The sequence below is a fragment of the Schistocerca piceifrons genome, chromosome 3, assembly GCF_021461385.2.
Source record: "Schistocerca piceifrons isolate TAMUIC-IGC-003096 chromosome 3, iqSchPice1.1, whole genome shotgun sequence".
Classification (NCBI taxonomy): domain Eukaryota; kingdom Metazoa; phylum Arthropoda; class Insecta; order Orthoptera; family Acrididae; genus Schistocerca; species Schistocerca piceifrons.
This window is the reverse complement of record NC_060140.1, coordinates 538,508,107-538,531,042: the sequence shown is the minus strand read 5'-3', so window position 1 is coordinate 538,531,042 and position 22,936 is coordinate 538,508,107. Positions and strand designations below refer to the sequence as shown.

Here is a 22,936-nt window from a genome sequence, read left to right as displayed (position 1 = left end):
TAGGAGGCGTGCGGCAGAGGAACTTGTAAACGTCCTCTAGTGTTATTCGCTCCAGGGGATGAGAGAAATCACAAAACTGGAGTATTAAGATTGGTTACAATGTCTCGGAGCACTATGGGACTTAACTTCTGAGGTCATCAGTCCCCTAGAACTTAGAACTACTTAAACCTAGCTAACCTGAGGACATCACAAACATGCATGCCCGAGGTAGGATTCGAACCTGCGACCATAGCGGTCGCGCGGTTCCAGACTGTAGCCCTTAGAACCGCTCGGCCACCCCGGCCGGCGAGTATTAAGAACCGTGAGAACAACAAGTGGCAAACTCGTTGGAAAGAGGAAAACGAACTTTTCCAAGAGAGGAGACAGTCACACGTGGAATGTTTAGAAATCGACTGATATTAATTCCAGGTGTTCCCAAAACAAGGCTATGGAAACAGCAGTGATGTAAATAGCAGTAGAAGACTTTTTGCAGACCCTGAAAATTCATCAGAAAAACCAGGTGTAGATCGTCAACTCATTTATTGTTACAGGGTCATTATAAATGCTGTTTTTGATGGAACCAAGGTCCCAGTGAACCATGGACCTTGCCGTTGGTGGGGAAGATTGCCCGCCTCACCGATAAAGATATCCGTACGGTAGGTGCAACCACAATTGAGTGGTATCTGTTGAGAGGCCAGACAAGCGTGTGGCTCCTGAAGAAGGGCAGCGGCCTTTTCAATAGTTGCAGGGGAAACAGTCTCGATGATTGACTGATCTGGCCTTCTAACATTAACCAATACAGCCTTGCTGTGCTGGTACTACGAACGGCTGAAAGCAAGGGGAAACTACAGCCGTATTTTTTCCCGAGGGCATGCAGCTTTACTGTGTTGTTGAATGATGATGGCGTTCTCTTGGGTAAAATATTCCGGAGGTAAAATAGTGCCCCATTCGGATCTCCTGGCGGGGAATACTCAGGAGGACGTCGTTATCAGGAGAAAGAAAACTGGCGTATCATGGATCGGAGTGAGGAATGTCAGATCCTTTAATAGGGCAGGTAGGTTAGAAAATTTATAAAGGTAAAAGGATAGGTTGAAGTCAGGTATAGTGGGAATTAGTAAAGTTCTATGGCAGGAGGAACAAGACTTCTGGTGAGGTGGATACAGGGTTATAAATATAAACTCAAATAGGGGTAATGCAGGAGTAGTATAACGGTAGCATGGCGGAGTAAGTGCTGTTCTGTCACCGTAATATCTATATAACTATAGTATTAGACGTAGTAAATGCTCTAGTCCTGTCTAAAGACCGCTTACAACACTCACGGTTTCTATTCTTGTAATTACGTTTAGTAGCCTACTTCAGATGCTATTCTACCTTCGGTAATTGAAACACTTGTACACAACTACCTCCGTAACAACCGCTAGTGACCTCAGATGCCACGTAATGGATAAAACTCGGTCAAATGTAAAGTTATCGTATAGTCTTGGTTGCAGCTTTTCTTTTTCGCCAAACTACTTCTTGTGAGTAATACTAAAACTGAAAAACACGGTCGCCAGCCAATATGACGAATCGATTGACGTTATTCAACAAATTCACCAAATTTGGTTCTTGTTAAAACTTTTCTCTTTTAATAGTTTCTATCACTGAAGGAACAGGTTAAAGCACGTAGATAGCTGAATAATGACTGCTTTCAGAATTTGTCACACACACACACACACACACACACACACACACACACACACACACTTAGAAAGTTTGGTCCATGAAAACAACACCGGAACGACAATAATGCCTGCTTATGTTTCTGAAGGTAAGATCAGCAGCACTGCCTCTGAAAACATGTATTATACACAAGAAATATTTGACGATACTTTAGTTTGTATCGAAATAATTGGGTTGGGCTGTTTGGGGGAAGAGACCAAACAGCGAGGTCATCGGCCTCAGATATCTAAATAATTGCAAAAGGTTTTTTATACTTGGTTTTTCTCTGTTTTATTGGAATAGTCACTTTACGTAATTTCTTGGAGAGAAGTTCCCAATAACCAGGTTCACACACTAGGTAGAGTTGTTATTTATTTTAATTGCTTCCAAGGCTATCTACAATTCTCCACATTTACTTTAATAGTTGCACTTGAGTGATAATTTAAATTTACTTTGTAAGAAAACACTCAGTTGCGCAATAATGTTTCGCACCAATGGATTCTCGGTTTCATTCTCTTTAGTATAGGAATAGAACTCTACTTGGAACACTTTAGGTTAAATGAGTAGTTTTGCATTAGGAAAAACACTTAAATGATTATAGAATAAAACACACAAATACTTGTCAACACAGATCGTATACAGAACTACGGGCGGTTAATTTCAGTAGTGTTGTCGTGAGCACAGTTGCTGCTTTGAAGGCACTCACCGTTTTGCAGCAACGGAGATTATTACTTGTCTCCCTGGCGTCGAATTATGCGAATTATACCATCGTAAATATGAGTTTGGCTTTCCTGGGCATCTGCGTCAGTTTCAGTAATGGATCCCTTAGACCATTTCACATCCAGGAACCAACACACGTTGTAGAAGTAATTTTGTATCTCCTCTAAAGCGTTGCAAACTTGTACTTTAGCACTTTCCCTTCACTCACATCTGTTAAGTAGTTAAACTTTAGCTTTGTTTAAACAGTACTGCGGAGTAGAGCTTTCGTTACCTGCCTCAACGGTGTCTAGCGCCTGTCTGACCCACTCCACTTCTCCCATCTCTTACCTGCAGTAAAAAATCTCCACCTTTTCCGACCTTCCAGAACGTTGGTAAATCCCTACTGGTTTCTCCTATATTTAACTTTAGCCCTGTGCTGGTGCTTTCACTTCATAAACAATTATACATAGTTAAATAAAAGAATGTTATGTACATAACATTATAAACATTTGTTAATTACATATAAATATTAAACTTCACACAGCCAAAGAATATTGTCTTCTGCAGACCATCTTATACACCGCATACTATACAAATGTCATTCTTTGCTTCAGTAGTGCAAAGTCTCTCGACTCTGAAAAGGGTTGATAGTGTTACAGCAGGTTTAACAAAGAATAAAAAAAATAGGAGTGCGGGTAAGCTACTGCAAACAGCATAGTGTACGCATCATTGTAGCCAAGACAGACACGAAGCCCACGTCTACCACTGTAGTACAAATTTATATGCCAACTAGCTCCGCAGATGACGAAGAGATTGAAGAAATGTATGATGTGATAAAGGAAATTATTCAAATAGTGAAGGGAGACGAAAATTTAATAGTTATGGGATACTGGAATTCGATAGTAGGAAAAGGAAGAGAAGGAAAAGTAATAGGTGAATATGGACTGGCGTTAAGGAATGAAAGAGGAGGCCGCCTGGTAGAATTTTGGTCAGAGCATAACTTAATCATAGCTAACACTTGGTTTAAGAATCACGAAAGTGCGTATGTGGGAGAGATCTCGAGACACTGGAAGGTTTCAGATAGATTATATAATGCTAAGACAGAGATTTAGGAACCAGGTTTTAAATTGTAAGACATTTCCAGGGGCAAATGTGGACTCTGACCTCAATCTATTGGTTATGAACTGAAGATTAAAACTGAAGGACCTGAAAAAAGATGAGGATTTAAGGAGGTGGGACCTGGATAAACTGAAAGAACCAGAGGTTGTACAGAGTTTCATGGAGAGCATAAGGGAACAATTGACAGGAATGGGGGAAAGAAATGCAGTAGAAGGAGAATGGGTAGCTCTGGGGGATGAAGTAGTAAAGGCAGCAGAGGATCAAGTAGGTAAAAAACGGAGGCTAGTAGAAATCCTTGGGTAACAGAAGAAATATTGAATTTAATTGATGAAAGGAGAAAATACAAAAATGCAGTAAATGAAGCAGGCAAAAAGGAATACAAACTTCTCAAAACTGAGATCGACAGGAGGTGGAAAATGGCTAAGCATAGATTGCTATAGGACAAATATTCAGGATGTGGAGGCATATCTCACAAGAGTTGAGGTAGATACTGCCTTCTGGAAAATTAAAGAGACTTTTGGAAAAAAGAGAAACACTTGTATGAATATCAAGAACTCTGATGGAAAACCAGTTCCAAACAAAGAAGGGAAAGCAGAAAGGTGAAAGGAGTATATAGAGGTTCTATACATGGGAGATGTACTTGAGGGAAACATTGTGAAGATGAAATGGGAGATATGATACTGCGTGAAGGATTTGACAGAGCGCTGAAAGACATAGGTTAAAACAAGACCCCGGGAGTAGACTACATTCCATTAGAACTACTGGTAGGCTTGAGAGAGCCAGCCCTGACAAAACTCTACCATCTGGTGAGCTAGATGTATGAGACAGGCGAAATACCCTCAGACTTCAAGAAGAATATAATAACTCGAATCCCAAAGAAAGCAGGTGTTGACAGGTGTGAAAATTGCCGAACTGTTACCTTAATAGGTCATGGCTGCAAAATACTGACACGAATTCTTTACAGACGAATGGAAAAACTGCCGACCTTGGGGAAGATCAGTTCGGATTCCGTAGAAATGTTGGAACACGTGAGGAAATACTGACCCTACGACTTATCTTAGGAGACAGATTAATGAAAGGCAAACTACGTTTCTAGCATTTGTAGACTTAAAGAAAGCTTTTGACAATGTTGACTGGAATACTCTCTTTCAAGTTCTGATGTCAAATAAAGGGAGCGAAAGGCTATTCACAATTTGTACAGAAACTAGATGGCAGTTATAAGAGACGAGGGGCACGAAAGGGAAGTAATGGTTGGGAATGGCGTGAGACAGAGTTGTAGCCTATCCCCGATGTTAATCAACCTGTATATTGAGCAAGCAGTAAAACAAGCAAAAGAAAAATTCGGAGTAGGAATTAGAATCCGTGGAGAAACTCTGAGGTTTGCTGATGATATTATAATTCTCTCATAGACAGCAAAGGACCTGGGAGAGCAGTTGAACGGAATGGACAGTGTCTTGAAAGGAGGATGTAACATGAATATCAACAAAAGCAAAACGAGGTCAATGGAATGTAGTCTAATTAATTCAGGTGATGTTGAGGGAATTAGGTTAGGAAATGAGACACTTAAAGTAATAGATTAATTTTGCTATTTAGGGAGCAAAATAACTGATGATGGTCGAAGTAGAGAGGATATAAAATGTAGACTGGCAATGGCAAAGAAAGCATTTCTGAAGAAGGGAAATTTGTTAACATCAAGTATAAATTTAAGTGTCAGGAAGTCTTTTCTAAATGTATTTGTGTGGAGTGGAGCCATGTATGGATGTGAGACAGGAACCATAAATAGTTTAGACATGAAAAGAAGCTTTCGAAATGTGGTGCTACAGAAGAATGCTGAAAATTAAATTGGTATTTGTGGCACAACTTGACTAGAAGAGGGGATCGGTTGGTAGCGCATGTTTTGAGGCATCAAGGGATGACCGCGTGGAGGGTAAAATTCGTAGAGGGAGACTGAGAGATGAATATACTAAGCAGATTCAGAAGGTTATAGGGTACAGTAGTTACTTGGAGATTAAGAAGCTTGCACAGGATAGAGTAGGATGGAGAGCTGCATCAAATCAGTCTCTGGACTGATGACCACAACAGCAACGAGACACAAATAGACAAATTTTCTGCTTGTACTGTTTAAACAGCAAGATTGCATGTTGATTGATATATATCCATATAGGGCCATACATTTATCCATAAACACATATTTATATCCATGTAATGGTATGTCTGCCCTGTACACAAGATTTTGGTGTATGCCTCAACTTTCATAGAAGGTTCCCTCTTACCCATAGGTAGTTTCTCAAAAGCATCAGACGAAACCCGCAGTAAGACATAATAAAGGGGCTACTAACAACACCTGATCCATTAATAACAGGTACGAGGCCGAAGCCAAAGAAAAAAAGCAAATCTTTCTCAAAAGAAACATTAGATTTACTGCTCTCAGATTAATGGCGGATTAGGCTGTTACCTCAGGCTGAAAATAATGAAAAAGTGGAGTCCCCAGTAAAAACAGATTGCTCAGATGAACAAGACCGGGAGGCATGATTTTGTAGTGAATAAAAATTGCAGTTAATATATAAAGAATCTAATGAGAAAACAATAATTTTGTTTTAGTTCATAGTTCAGATACATTATTATCCTAGAAATACTTTCTTTAGGGTCTCACAATGCAAAAAATAGCAAACAGCAATTCTGGCCGACGTTTTGTACGAAATACCCATATATGTGGCGTTTAGTATGACTCTTGTGTCATAATCGATTCTGTATTAGGCATGACAGGCGTGGATCACAAACAATTTAAACAACAATATCACTGTCGATAAACCGCTGTGTCGACATACAACGATCCCATCTACATCTACATGGATAATCTGAAAATCACATTTAAGTGCCTGGTAGAGGGTTCATCGAACCACATTCACAATTCTCTATTATTCCAATATTGTATAGCGCGCGGAAAGAATGAACAACTATATCTTTCCGTACGAGCTCTGATTTCCCTTATTTTATCTCGGCGATCGTTCCTCCCTATGTAGGTCGGTATCAACAAAATATTTTCGCATTCGAAGGAGAAAGTTGGTGATTGGAATTTAATGAGAAGATTCAGTCGCAACGAAAAATGCCTTTCATTTAATGATTTCCATCCCAAATCCTGTATCGTTTTTGTGACACTCTCTCCCACATTTCGCGATAATACAAAACATGCTGGCTTTCTTTGAACTTTTTCGGTGTACTCCGTCAGTCCTATCTGGTAAGGATCCCACAACGCGCAGCAGTATTCTAAAAGAGGGCGGACAAGCGTAGTGTAGGCAGTCTCCTTAGTGGGTCTGTTACAGTCTCTAAGTGTCCTGCCAATAAAACGCAGGCTTTGGTTAGCCTTCCCACAACATTTTCTATGTGTTTTTTCCAATTTAAGTTGTTCGTAATTGTAATACCTAGGTATTTAGTTGAATTTACGGCTTTTAGGTTAGACTGATTTATCCTGTAACCGAAGTTACACGAGTTCCTTTTAACACTCATGTGGATGACCTCACACTTTTCGTTATTTAGTGTCAGCTGCCAATTTTCGCACCATTCAGATATCTTTTCTAAATTGTTTTGCGGTTTGTTTTGATATTCTGATGACTATTAGTATTAGTATTGTTAGGTGTTTCTTCTATTTACACTCGGTGTAACACAATCTTACAAACAACGTAGATGCCAGTGCAATTCATGCGTGAGAAATTAGCTGTGTGATCTTCCATTACTTGCACACTGTGTACATAGTTACTCTTTCCGACTTTGAGCGTTTGTGCTGAAATGTTACTTACTGTCACAGACATGCGTGTAATTCAGTTAATGCCAGTTTAACGTTTGTTTCGTTCTGTCTTCATGGAGTCCCAATGAAGTATGTGTGCATCGAAGGTAGAATAATGTTGAAAAAAGAACCGTTGACGTTGAAGCTTCTGTAAGTTTGAATGTGAGGGAATATTTTTCTATAACTGAGATTTAAGCGTTTTTCTGGTTTGTTTTCTATAAATGAGGACAACAAATGGCCTTTATTTCATCAAGTGTAATAAATATAGGATTATATACGTGTGTTCGTTTCGTAATACGGAAACAATAATAATATCTAAAAGGAAAAGGGAAATGAAACACATACTTCATGCGTAGGTGTGATTAATAATGTATTCTCGAAAGGAATTAAACTGAAGCGCGACGCAGTAAGTAAGCATAACAAAAAAATAACAAAAGAAAATAAAAAAACCCTCAGAATATTCTCGAGATTACCTTTTATAGCCTTCAAGCAAATTACTTCGACGATGAATAGTTGGGCTATGTGGAACGAGTTACAATTCGTTGCTTAATGGATATCTAGTATTTTCATTTTTTTTGTTGTACGTGATTTCCATTCTCCTCAAGAGACTACATTTCTTCGTCCTATCTGTCTACGGTTCACGTAACAGTCAGTAATTTCGAAAATTCATCTTCTTTATTTCGCAAAAATCTCCATTATGTTTTTGGAAACATTCCATATACGACCACTCTGCATTATCCTGTATAATTTTCGCTGCCCAGTGCTAACTATGCAGACATCTAGCATACGAAGAAGTACGTAGTCCAGTTGCCATTTTGATATCTCTGGAAGCACTCACTTCAGTCAGTCTGTTGCTGTAGCGGACCCACTCAACAGAGAACACGTTTTATTAAGTAGACTGATTAGAATTTGATAATTTAGATAAAGGAGCCGGGTACAAAGGACGCTGTCTACCTTCTCTTTCTCCCTCCACCGGCTAACCAGCTAACCTTGGTACAGTGATGTGCTTCCTGGAGACGTGGCTAATACCTCGAGCTGCAGTTGTAAGGCAGACGTGAGTGTCAGAGTACGGCAACCATGCAGGCAATCCGAATCTCTCTCACGTGCGCCTTTCTGCTGTTCTGGTTGGCGGTCACGGTCAAGGTAAATACTGCCCCATCTTCAGTGATATCTCACCCTTGACAATGTCTACGCTGCAGTGAAGCAAAGCAATTCAAGAAGAATCCACCTTATGAACAACAACCTGACTTTTTAGAAGCAGACTGAGATATGTAGCATTTCTGAATGTAAAATAAGTGTTTATAATATTTTGTATAGTCCTCTGTGGATAGTCTAACTAGACTCCCTCGTTCCCGATCTCCCGATGTGCATCAATAGGCCTCTGATGCGTATCCGAACGTGTTTAACATTTATCAGTCAGGTTAGCCCATTGAATGTACTGGGCATCAGACTGTGTATATACCCCTTGACTCAATCATTTTCGTCGCTGGAGGCTCTAAAGTCGGCTTTCACATCGTTTCATTCTAAAAAGATGTACTGTTTTGTCCAGACTGATAGGGATGTTTTAAGAAATCTGGAGTCCAACATCTACCTCTCGTAATGGAACATCGATTTCTTGCGTCAAAATCTCATGATGTTTTGGCTTGTCAGTGTTTTACCCTACACTCTAGCATTTACATAGAAAAATGATGTAACCTGTTTCTTCCAGTAACTTTTAAATCGTTAACTCTGTACAAAATGCCTTACGATGCAGCATTAGGGACTAGGGATAATCCTAGCGTCTGAACGCCGGGTTACAGTCTACCTGCACTCCTATTTGTTCCTTCTCTAACGTTTCTCTATCATCGTTACGGTTTGTGTGTGAGCAAGAATGTAATATATTCCCCCTAAAGGAAGGGAAAGTCTCAAAATTTAAGACGGAGCGGGTTAAAAAAGATTCATCATATTTCACAAGATAAAACGAATGAACATTTAAGAAAAATGTTTACTTACGCATTCAAACAAGTTATTTGCCTTGGCACCGGTTGTAAGTTGCTGGTTTATGTGGCAGTTGGCAGAGGTACTCCTGTACAGCTCGCACGCTAGCTCATTCGTTGCCCAACTTCTGTAGTGTCGAAATGGAGCTAAGAAATTAATAAAAGACGTTTTGGGTTTTCCGTCTCAGCGGACCGATTGAGCTACAACTATGCGGCCTCCGTTTCGGCGCGAGTACGCCAATACAGGTCACAGCACTTAACGATGGTACGAGCAGTTACAGGAATATGGTTGTTTATGTAAGGGAAAATCCACTGTGACGTAATAATCGTTCTACAGATGTAAGTAACAAAGGAAAGATCATGAAAATGTAACCCTTATAAACCTGAAGAAGTGTTTATACTGACATGAAACCAGCATTTGCGAATGAGGCACCTTCATGATGTTATGGGGCTTTTGGAAACACTTCATCATTCCTCAATTTTTTAAGGTTATAATTTTTGCGATAATTTAAATTTTTATTGAGTGAAGACTCTTTTCATTGTTATTCACAATGTCTCCAATCTGTTTTTACCATTCCCAGGAAGTTATTTGTACCTTTGAAGAGAGTTTTGCATGTAGTGCTCATACGTAAACTCGTCTTGTTAGGCGAGAGTTAGCCATTACTCGTGTGGTTGTCGGAAGCATTTTTTTTGTGTTGTCTGCTTTTAAATCAATATAGATGTCACTGCAATAAACCCTTCATGGACGGTGTAACAATGTGTACAACTTAGTGTCATTATGAGTATGGCGATAGAGAACTGTAATAAACCCTGCTTGGATGTGATAACAACGTATAGAGTTTAGTGCCACTATAGGTGTGGAGGCAGAAAACAGAAACGTTATTTCAAGTTTAGTGTTCAGTGATGTGGCTACTTACCATTTAAGTGTGAACGTGAACCTTTACATTTTAAAAATACGTATAACACAGCTATCAGATACCAAAGTTGACCTCGAGTCACATAGCTGCGGCCTTTTTAGTCCGTTTCCGAAGAAAAAAATGATGGCCCATTCTTTTTTGCTAATCGATGGAAACCTGGCATCTTCATTTGATACGAGAACATGTCAATGAGGATGCAGCACCACCATACTGGCAGCTGCATCTAAGAACATTTCTTAACAATGAGTTGCCTGAACGATGGGTGGACTATAAGCGGTGTACGGATCTCACATTACACCTCATGCATGGTACGTGGTTTCTTTTTAGGTTGGTTTGTGTGAGCTTCCGTCTACGTGGTTCCGCTTCCTATTACTTTGGCTGAACTGTGACCCGAAACAGCAGTGTATGTAGTATCTCCAGGCACTCTCGGGAGAGTATGGGACGGGTTGGACTATCGTCTGGATGTTTTTTTGTGTGGCCCATGGAGGGCTCGTATGTCAAAATGGAATGATACCTTTGGTATTAAACGTAATTGTAAACAGTACCTCAGTAGTGCATGCGTACGCAAGTAAAATACATATGTAAACTGAAGGTGGAGAGCGGATAAGGGAAAGGAAACGAAAGGGACTATTGAAGTCAGTTGCATCGGGGGTTTATAAGGAATGAGCGGCGGAAAGTGAAAAATGTGTACCAGACCGGGACTCGATCCCGGGATCTCTTGCCTACTAGACAATTGCGTTGACTACTGCGCCACCCATACACGAGTCTTGTTGTAACTGTGCGGATTATCTCGGTGCGCCTTCCGACCGACCCAAATTCCCAACCAGCACCCCATATCCGCAGTCCGTCAACTTCCTCCATGCGCGCTACTTTCAGATTCCCACAGAAGGTCGGGCGTAACTATGCGTCCGCTCTGAAGGCGGTGGATTCATGGCTCATTGAGACGAATCATACGAATACATGGCACTGTTCTTTCGGGATGTCCAAAAGAACAGAGGGGACGCATTCATACAAGGAAAATACCGCGGGTGGCTCTTCCACTGGTGGTCAGGCGCATTTTCTCAGGCGTTTTGGCAGATATTTGCAATTTCGTTTCTGCAAAGTTTAACTGCTGTCAGGCCGAACAAACTCTACTCAACACGTTTTTCATAAGACGCCCAACGCTGACAGAATGCTTCGGTTTGTTTCCCCTTTGCAAACAAAATGATTTACAAATCGAAATGTTATATGTTCATTTGATAGGGCGCTATCACGTTACTCTGATGTGATATTCGTTTTATCGATATCTATTAACAGGAACAGTATAACATGAAGAATAATCAGTATTCCAACGGCGACTGAGTAGCGCACTTTCGCACGGCGGTATCAGTCAGAGCGAGGACACAGCTGTAACTACTTGTTACTCCTCATGTTTTATTGTCCCTCTTCACACATATCGGTAAAACGAATATTGCGCTATACTAAGTTGTTTGGGCTGACTGCAGCAACACGTTGCAAATACAAAATTACAAACATCTGTCGAAACACCAGAGAAAATGTGCCTGGTGGCCCTTAGGAGAGACACCCTCTATATCCATGTAAAATCAGATGGTTCTCCAAAAAATTAAAACTTTAAAGTCCTATGCACAAGTTAAAATTCCTCTAAGTTTCTGTCCTCATTCATGTAGAAGATACAGTCTTGCAAAGTTGGGTGAACCTTTGTGAATCACCATGTATAATCTCTATCATGATGTACCAAATCTTACTTCAGTGTCTCCCAATGTGATATACTGAGTAAAAATAATTTAAAAAAAGGTTACACGTTTTTACTTGAACTACAAAACACTATGTATGTGATCCTCTAAACATTACCTGTGTTTCGCCAAGAGAACGTCGCCTTTCCTCAAGGGATTTCCATTAGAGTCCGAGAAGCATTTCCGTAATACTCGCATTTTGATCTAATATACCGGTAACAAATCACTTTACATTTTCGTAAATAACAAAATTACGTAGGCTAAATTCCACTGATCTGTAGCATATACATCATAGTATTGCGCATTTCACTAAGAGTATTGTATTTCGGCATCATCTCTACTTAAGTTAAACTGTTGTATCGTAATGCAATCTTGTTACGGTATTTACTGCAGCAGAAGATATTAGACACATAAACTGCCACGAAAATACCAGTAAATAAACAAATAAATGAACAATATTTAAACTTGCTGGATACATGCAATCAAAGAAGTACTAATTTACACTGTATATGTTGGCTGTTTTCGGTATATAATGCCACGCAAAATAGCCGATTGTTACAAGCAATACATATAAAAATTTAACACTAAATGTTTAACAACAATACTTAAATAATGGGGAAAAGGAATTTGGAAAGGAGAAAAGAAATTTGGAAAATGCTGCGAAAGAAAGCTTCACAGTTGAATAAACAAAGTGAAAGTAATAATAACAAGCCATTAGAGCAAACGTGGTGGCCAACCAACTAACGGCCGTTCTCGTACCGGAATATTACGATAAAGCGTTTTGTTTACAAACAGGTACTTGTCTAAAAGCTGCGGAGAACTGACCACTAATGAAACACTTGTTGATATTTGAAGCATCTTCATATTTGAGGTTTTGTATTTCCGATTTCTGTGATGTTCGGTTAATTCAAACGTAACAACGCTCCGACAGTGTGACGAGGTGCTGGTGGCCGTACGGGAGGGCGTACTGAGAGGCAGCACAGCCACGAGCGCCTACAACACGACGTACTCCGCCTTCCTGGGCATTCCGTACGCCGAGCCGCCGGTCGGCGACCTGCGCTTCGAGGTGAGTGGACAGAAGAACGGTATTTGTATAATTATCGTTATGTAATGCTCAATTGCAGTGAGATTAGTTTCTCTCAGATCTGTTCAAGGATAGCTCTGAATGCATCCAGTGAGCGTTACAGAAAACTGGTTGATAGTCAAATAAATGTAACATTTTATGAATGTGTTCTGGCTGAGCGGACGTGTGCAACACGTACGAAATAAATCTTTGATTTGCCCTATTTGCAAAAATGACGATGAACCAGAATGGCCAAACTGCCTAGAATAAGTCTACTAAACTACAGCACGCTATGCTAAAACAAATTGTAAACAAGAGATTAGTACCAATAGTAGAAGCACATATGTTAGAGGTGCAACATCATTTTAGGAGAGGTAGATCACGTTCTGAATGTCTTTTCACTTTGGCACAAGTAACTGAAAAAAGAAGGGATTTAGAATGCCAGCTTACTTGGCTTATATCGATTATGGAAAGGCGTTAACAGGATAAAGCGGTAAATGCTGTGGGAATCACTTAACACTTTCGCCGCCTTGTGCGTTATACGCATATGTGATGCGCACCGATTTTTCAGTTTTCGCCGAGTGCTTCATAATCGATCAAGTGAGGAATCATGAGTACTTGCCTGTGGTGGATACATGATCACAGTTGCGTTGAAAACAAATGGGCGCCACTTTCTACCCGCCAGTTGCAAAAGTTCTGTGACGTTGGTTTTGTAGTGTAGCACTGTATGACGGGCAGTTGTTACCTGTTTACGGCTTAGCATGCTTACATGTTTCTTGCTGGTACTGGCATTTTCTTTACGTACGTGGCGTTGACTAGTCCTTGTGTTCAATGAGACTCTGTGGTTGTTTGGTGAAAAATGGATTCACAAGCACAAAGAATCCGAAAATGGTTGGAGAAATCGAACTTATCCGATTAATCACTGTTTGCGAGTGGCATTAATTCCGACTAAGACTATCGTGCTCGTTCCTCGAGCGAGAGTAGTAGTGAAGATGAAGTAAATCCATTAAAGAAACAAAACGTACACATGAAAGTTACGGATGATACGTCCATAAATGGGGCGAACGGCGTTTCATCTTCCACTGACCATGACTGTGAAAGTGAGCTGACACCCAAAGAGATATCTTGTACTGATGGGCTCCCTACTTCACGAATAAAGTGGTCTGACGTGCAGGGAAATCAACAGGATAGAAATTCAGCGCTGAAAGATAAATTAGGCGATAAGACCGACAAAACTATTCAAAGCATTCATAAAGTTTGTTCTCAAATCTTTAATCTGAGAAAATAAAGGAGGACTACGAGCTAACGGTAGATTTTTGAGAGATCTTAGTTTGTTTGAGGAGTCTGTACTGTTTGCCTTTAGTGTAAATTAAGTTCAGTTGTGAAGAGAAGCTAACAAAGCTATTCTCAACGTAGGCTTCTAAATCACCATAAAACGCAAATATTGTATAAAAGGCGTTCAAAAAGTTTCCGTCTGAGGGTTTTGATGCTGAATTTATACGGGTACAGAAGCACAGACATGTAAGCAAGTGATTAATGTGGTTTCGTATCTTTCGGACGTGCGTGCGGTAGATGCGGAAATGTGAACTATGGCGAAGTGATTACCAAATGTGTCCCAAAAGAAGCAACGTTCTGTTATCCGTTTCTTGGCTGGCGAAGGTAAAACACCGCCAGACGTCCATCGGAGAATGAATAATGTACATTTGGCAGACTATTGTTGTTGTTGTTGTGGTCTTCAGTCCTGAGACTGGTTTGATGCAGCTCTCCATGCTACTGTATCACGTGCAAGCTTCTTCATCTCCCAGTACCTACTGCAACCTACATCCTTCTGAATCTGCTTAGTGTATTCATCTCTTGGTCTCCCTCTACGATTTTTACCCTCCACGCTGCCCTCCAATGCTAAATTTGTGATCCCTTGATGCCTCAAAACATGTCCTACCAACCGATCCCTTCTTCTAGTCAAGTTGTGCCACAAATTTCTCTTCTCCCCAATCCTATTTTGTACCTCCTCATTAGTTACGTGATCTACCCACCTTATCTTCAGCATTCTTCTGTAGCACCACATTTCGAAAGCTTCTATTCTCTTCTTGTCCAAACTAGTTATCGTCCATGTTTCACTTCCATACAAATACTTTCAGAAACGACTTCCTGGCACTTAAACCTATACTCGATGTTAACAAATTTCTCTTCTTCAGAAACGATTTCCTTGCCATTGCCAGTCTACATTTGGCAGACTGTCTGTCGAAAATTGTCGTCCAAGAAGTCCAAGAACCAGCTACCTGCTCGAAAGATAACGCTTGCTCTGTTCTTTGATTATCGGGGTCCATTGTTTACTAATTTCAAGGAGGGATCTGGTGTCTCCGTCGCTGGGAAATGGTACTGAACTACTCCGGTGAAAGTAAGGTGTGAAATTAAGAGGAGTTTTAGTATCTTTTGGTTCAAAAAATCGATTTTTTTAAATTGCATTTTTGGATCCATAAAAGTGTTTAGAATCCACCCCTGAAACGGTTTTTACGAATACGGAACGGAATGTTTTTTATTCGTGATTAAACAAAAAAATGCGCCTACCTGAAATATACCTTTTTCACGAACCAGTTTTTTTTGGGCATTTCGACTTTATTATTCTGTGTGCTTGCCCATGACTAAAAGTGAAAAGTGATCAAGGGGCTTACGACGTACTACGGCTTGGCAATCCGACGGCATTCCAATTCGGTGAAACAGATGAAGAAGGCAATTTGGGCAACGTATTTCCACAAGTGTTCGACGGATGACCACCCACAACACCAAAATTGTCCGGCTCGGGAAACAAGTTGGTGCAAGTGGCGTATCTTAGAGGCTGCCAGCCATCTGGACGAATATCAACACGACCAACCGCACTCCAAAGAAGTTCAAAAAGTGATTCATCCGATCTACGAGGTCCTATTGGAGGACGAGTTATTGCACCGGTTCTTGGGAAGAAACACACAAAATTCAAATGAAAGTTTGAACGCGTGAGTTTGGAAGTTAGCCCCCAAGTATTTGCATTCTGGTGCGAAGACTGTGGAGATTGCGATTTTCCTGGCAGTAAGCAGCTACAACGAAGGGTATTCAGCAATTCTCAAGACCATGACAACGATGGACGTCACCCTGAGGACTCCATTCGACGCAGTTCACCAAGCATTCGGACGACCACCAGATTCAAGCGGCCGAAAACCGCTTGCCACCGGCCCGTACGAGCGGCTCTGAAGCGGCGCAGGATGGCCCAGATCGAGCAGAACGCCCTCTACGAGGAAGAGGAAGGGCTAGTTTATGGACCCGGAGTAGCAGACTGAAAGTAAGTTGCATAATATTGCATTTATATGTAGCCAAAAGTTCAAACGCTTTTTTCTCGAAATGAATTTTTTTTTATCGCTTGGTATGGTAGCTTCAAATCTACTGAACCGATTGGCATGATTCTTTGTTTCCGACAAAGCTAACTAAATTGTCTAGGAGTTGTACCACTTTTATTCCGATCCATCAACTATAAATATTTTTACTTGCCCGACGAAGTCGAAAAATCGATGAAAAAAAAACATTGTTTCAAATGGCCTCCATTTTGTTTCCTATGGTCCAAATAACTTAAGCGAGGTACAACTAAAGAATATTATATGCTTAGCTAAAGTCAACTCAGTTTTGATTTCAGACAAGCCGGCTGACCTGTGACATACCGCGCGTAGAGGTCTACATCGAAATTTAGTTTCGTTCCGGCGGCACTTCCGCCTTTGCTCTTCGACATTTCCAGTTGAAAAAATTCCAGTTTGTAGAGGAAATATCAATAAACATTTTGACCAAATTTGACATTGATATCTATAAGACATCCTAAGAAAAAAATTCTCAAAGAACATGCTTTTTTCGGGCCAAAGATGATAAACCTCCCCTTAAGGAGGAACGTCCGGGATAACGCACGCCATCATATTGCAAATGTCGTAATGCAGAAGTTACCCGGTCTCAAGTGGAGGAAACTCGAGCATCCGCCCTACAGTCCTGATCTCTGCCCACGGGGTCATTACTCCTCAAAGGCCTAGAAAGGTCAACGATTCCTTCGGTCGAGGATGTGCAGCAGCCAATTACGAACTTCTTCACGTAGCAGGATACGGTGTTTTACCAAACGGGTATCTTCAATCTGTTGCGTCGGTGGCATGACTGCCTCAGTGCTCAGGGAGATTTTGCCTGATTGGCATACTGATTCTGGACCGCGTGGGCTTCGAATGGGAGCTTTTAGATCGCCCCTTACATAAGCAACATATCGAAGTGCAGGTAATACAAGTTACCAACAAAATCATAGAATTAGAGAATGAAATTTTATATTTACGACAGTTGAAAACAGATATTGTACGGACAGGAATAGAAATAAGAAAAGTCTAACTTTTCTGCAGTGCTTAGTGCTTTTAGTAAACTACGTCGGTGAAATACGAACTTCAAAAACGGAGATGAAGGAAAGCTTGCAATCAGTGTCGTTACAAGTTTTAAGTTACGCAAGTAAGACATGAAACGTTAATGTTAAAACCAGTGGAGTGTTGAATAGCACGGCAGGGATTACTAGGTGAGGAAATAAATGGGCAGGGGAAAAAAAAAAGGTTCAAATGGCTCTGAGCACTATGCGACTTAACTTCTGAGGTCATCAGTCGCCTAGAACTTAGAACTAATTAAACCTAACTAACCTAAGGGCATCACACACATCCATGCCCGAGGCAGGATTCGAACCTGCGACCGTAGCGGTTGCTCGGCTCCAGAATGTAGCGCCTAGAACCGCACGGCCACTCCGGCCGGCAGCCAGGGAACAGATTAGAGTGGGAAACGTAGATACGTTGTAATGAAAACGAAATGGAAATGAGAAATTTAAAGAGAACAATGGATGCTAACTGGAACAGGGAAAGTCTTCGCTGGTTTCCAAGAGATAGGAAAGAATAAGACGACAACCTAATGTAAAATTTAGTTGCGTTCATACGTGCTTCATTGTATGCTGGGACAATATGCGATACGTACGTTAAAAATGTTAACAATCCTGTCAGCTATAATTCTATCTCCGACAGTCGGAGATGAAATTAAGCTGATGATGTTCTTGACATTTTTAACCTAATATAAAATGGGTGGACGATGTTGGGAAACATGGAGGAGTGACATGGGTAAATACCTGAAAGACAGTAATTCATGACGAAGTCTATAGAGGTTCCTTTTATAGAATTGGTGATGCGAAGAAGCTGATGATGATATTACATTGGGTATTTCATAACTTCCCTAAAAAACCTTTGTGAGCGAGAGGTCATCCGAACATGTTCTTCTCAGTCCATCATTTAAGACCTACAGATGCTATATGGCTGATATTGATGAAGACGACGAATCATAATAATTAGTCGTTGTCTCTGTCCGCATCATTGTCCAAAATATCAACAAAAGTATATAAATATTTGTAAAAATAGCAGTAATAACAATAAAAAACACTCCAGTGCACCGCGCTAGTAGCCACTATAAACAGTGTCAGTATAGTAGTCTTCGACATTTTTCTAGTGATTTTGTAACCAGAAATTTGTTTCCGACAGGCGCCACGACCATTAACTGGCTGGGAGGGCGTGTTCAACGCCACAGAATACGGAAGCGACTGCGTGCAAGAGGACGGCACCGGCTCTGAAGACTGCCTCTACCTGAACGTGTACGTGCCCGGTGTTCCGGAGGAGGGCGCAGCGCTGCCCGTTATGTTCTGGGTGCACGGCGGGGGCTTCTCACGCGGCAGCGGCGCTGGCCTAAAGTTCGGGCCTGATTTTATCGTCTCATATGGAGTCATACTGGTCACTGTCAACTACCGATTGGGTCCGCTCGGTAAGTACGTGTAACAAAAGTAAACATGAGAAATACCTGTACGAATAAAGGAACTAGCAAAATATGATGTGTGGAACACTGCAGCAAGCGAGGATCTGGAAGTGGTAAAGTATCAGACCACATGAACACAACAAGCCGTCCAGAAAAGACTTGTTTTTTATCCATGCTTTTGACTGGAGGTCTTGGAGACCACGGCTGTTCACTATTGTAAGAAAATGAAACGCCTACAGCCGTCCTTATGATCTTATTTATTGTGTAGTTACCAGCTGCAGCACTTCAATCCGCCATCTTCAGGCCGTAGTTGATGCTGAAGGGGTTAATCACGATCCATATATACAATGCGTCAGTGGCCAACATAACTGGTTTACGCAGACTATCTGTAACTGTGGTGTCAGCCCTCCAACCATCAACTGCAGTTGATTGTTGGAATGTTGACGCCACAGTTACAGATAGTCTTCGTAAACTAGTTACGTTGGCCGTGAACTGCAGTTGATGGTTGGAGGGCTGACACCATAGTTACAGATAGTCTGTGTAAACCAGTTATGTTGGCTGTGAACTGCACTTGATGGTTGGAGTGCTGATGCCACTGTTACAGATAGTCTACGTAAACCCGCTATGTTGGCCACTGATACCTTGTTTGTTTGATGTTCGGTTTGCGGGGCACTCAACTACTCAGTTATCAGCGCCCATGTAAATTCCCAATCTCTACACACACCAATCTCGCCACTTTCACGAATTGTCATGAAATGATGAGGACAACACACCCAGTCCCCGGGCAGAGAAAATCCCCAACCCGACACGGAATGGAACCCGGGACGCTACGATCCAGAGGCAGCAATGCTAGCCACTAGACCACGAGCTGCGAATACTGATGCAGTGTATATATGGATCGTGATTAGCCCTTCAGCATCAACTACGGCCTGAAGATGGTGCACTGAAGCGCCGAAACTGGTTGCTACATAATAAATAAGATCATAAGGACGGCTGTAGGCGTCTCATTTTCTTACAAAAGAAAAGACTTTATTTAGCAAAAAAAAAATAATTCCTTTTGAGGACATATAGTTTAACAACTGCAATTAAAAGCAGGTAAAAAGTTAAAAAAAATGGTAAGTGAAAACTGAGAAACTTTCAGTTTAGTTTTGAAAGCATTTTAACAGTATAATTAAGTGTTAGTAAACAAGGAAGTGAAATTTAATGACTGAAAATTGAAAAACTTTGAATTGGTGTTTGGAAGCCCACAAAGTATGGACCACGCTATGAAATCCAGGCCTTACTGCACACCAAGAGTATTTCAGTTAAGACCTGTTCTATCGAAAAAAATTCATCAGTAGTTAAAAAGTCGATTGAGATCTGCAAGCCAAGTAAATGACAGGAAGAGATGGGAAATTGTAAAACATAAGTTTCTCTAAATGATGTGTACCGCATTCGAAGCCCCACAAATTGTCTGCCATGCAACCAAAATATTGGCTGCTAATGACAACAGAGGATGGGACTGGAGGTATCCAATGGCGAGCGCAGCATGAAACTATAAAGCGTAATTGATCTGCTTAGTCCACGTGTAACTCTCAACAGTACTACTGTGCTAATGGCGTTGATTCAGAACAGAGCAATGGCAACGATAAACAAAGTAAACGTCGCATTATGTCTACAACACTTTCCGAATTTGACATTTGGTCAAAAGGAGCGTAAGGAATTTCGCACAGCGAGAAAGAAGTGGCAGATGAAATATTAGCCTTTCTGCAAGATGCATCAGTGGAATGTGTGGTGTAGGATACGCTCGACATTGCAGACACTGTACATGAGGAGTAAATGATGACAATACGCGCTTAACAACTGAAAGTGGTGTTGAGACAGATACAGAGTGAGGTCGGTCATCATCCATATCGGAGAGGGGGACACAAATCCCGTCTCCAGTGCAACGTAGTAAAGGACAATCATTGTCCAAGGAGCGGGTACTGAACACATTTACGTACATGGAAGATCATCCGCAGCATAGAAAAAAAACAAATACAAAAAAAAACGGATATTCAAGGGAGGAAAAAGCACACTTGTTACAAAAACTAGTGTTTGCAAGTTTCGAGGACGCTCGATACAGTTTGCAGGATGTGCGCGGTAGTGACCTGCTACGTTATTCACATCAAATTGCGAGCGACATAGGTTACAGTGATTTCCAGGTAAGCAGTGGATGGTTGCGTAACTCAAAACATTGTTACAGAACTGGAAGTCATAAGGTAACGAAATTTCATAGCTGAGATAAACAAACTTATGCTATCGTTCAGTAACGAGTTTGTTTTCAATTCTGATCAACCGGGATTTGGAGAGGAAATTAGAGATACCGAGAGAGATGAATCAAGATCAACTAAACCGATACCTTAACGTATTCGTATTCAATTATGGCGACTGTTAAACTGGGTAGTAAATTTATCTGGAAAGTTATTTGTTGCGCTGCAAGGAATTGGAGGTGCTCTGCCCCCTACGACTGTTTCTCGTGTGCGTGATGGTGGAAGATCAGTGGGAAATATTTATGTCAGAGCATGCAAGTGTGGAAGAATGGGCGTAAGAGAACTATAGGTGTGGATTGAGCACTGCTTTTGGTCAACAGCTGGCCAAAATAGCACGATTTTGCTTGATTCCTGGTCACTGTATAAAAATCATACTTCTTTAGAGCAAACTAACCCTCCTGAAAAGTGTGCGACATTACTGTTCGTATCGCCTGGAACAAGTGGGCAAATTCAGCCTCTGGATGTTCGTTTTTTTCCGTGCCTATAAAACATATTATCGCAGCGTCTGCAGATACACCGTAAAGGATCGCCAGTTTCAGGATAGATTCCACGACAGGTTGTTTCGAGTTCGACTGCATTCCATCACATTCCACAAGTCACACCAATCTGATTCATTAAGCATTCTTTAAGAGAACGTCCTGCACGGTTTGTAACACCCAAGGAGTTTGATCTTGATGGTGCGAATTTTTGTGATCACCAAGACGCGCCATTTTTCATTCTGTGCTCATGGTGAAAATTAATGGTTTGTTTTGAACATTTCTTGAACGCCGACGATGTCCACTTTGTGAAGTGTAATATATACATCCCATAGAAGGTTGATCTCTGCACCTATTGGACACACATTTTCTGTCGCTCTCCTGATGCACATGGAGAGTCATTTGCAATTAATTTTTTTCCTGCCATAATTGTTAACACAGCCTTTCAAAGGAGCCTTATTCAAAGTTGAACCAGTGAAGGGGTCTCTTGCGAGAGCGAGCTAGTGGAGGCCGTCCTTAAGTTGTTAGCACGGCAGTGTGCATGAATGTCCCCTGCCGAGTTGCGAAGCAGGCCGTCGGGCAGCTAAACACAATGAGGTTATATGTTGCTTTCGATTACGCATCGCAATAATATCGATTTTTTTTAAAAAAAAAGAAAAAAAACACTGCGACTATCGATATATTTTCAAAGGTTTTTTTCCGTGAAACAAAGAGAAGGGGAGAGATACCAGGCTCTGTAATGTTTTTTTTACTTGTGTGTTGTAACAGTTAAATCACTGTAAACAGCAGATTCTGAGTCTAGTTACTTAACCGTACACATTAGACTGCGTACCGAAAACTAATGGTTCCGAGTTTTTCATGTGAAAGGTTTTAAAGCTTTTTAAATAAAACAAACGTTGTTCATATTCTGTATCTCCATTATTCGTGTCTGCTTATTTATTTCCGAACATAACGTCCTGCGGACGAACGCATCTCTCCCAGGGAAAGAACAGTTTATTGATACTATCACTGTAAAATGTTTGACCTTATTGACGGAGCTGCAGCCTCAGCTCTGCTTGCACCGGGGATCTATGAAGGATAATCGATGACAATTGCAGACAGTTCCTGTCTCTCTGTATCTCCTCCATGTCCGAACAACGTCGCTTTGGTTCACTTCGAGACGCCTGGACACGTCCCCTTTTGGGAGGCCTTCCTGGCACAAAGTTACAATGTGGACGCGATCGAACCGTTATACTGACCTTCTAGGGATGGTTGAACTACATGTACTCCCTTCCTGATGGAATGACTAGATCTGATCGGCTGTCGGGCCCCCTCTGTCTTACAAGTGCTGCTCATGCATGGTTGTTTACATCTTTGAGTGAGTTGAGTGACATTT

General features: G+C 41.1%; 1 protein-coding gene across 1 annotated transcript in view; it reads left to right on the top strand.

Moving 5' to 3' along the window:
- The window catches only part of LOC124788818 (cholinesterase-like), a 92,715-nt gene that overhangs the window by 3,522 nt on the left and 66,257 nt on the right, over nucleotides 1-22,936 (top strand). Inside the window, exons 2-3 of the mRNA XM_047256098.1 lie at nucleotides 12,837-12,971; nucleotides 18,527-18,803. Coding sequence (XP_047112054.1) covers nucleotides 12,837-12,971; nucleotides 18,527-18,803 — 412 coding nt within the window. The remainder of the gene's footprint in view (nucleotides 1-12,836; nucleotides 12,972-18,526; nucleotides 18,804-22,936) is intronic.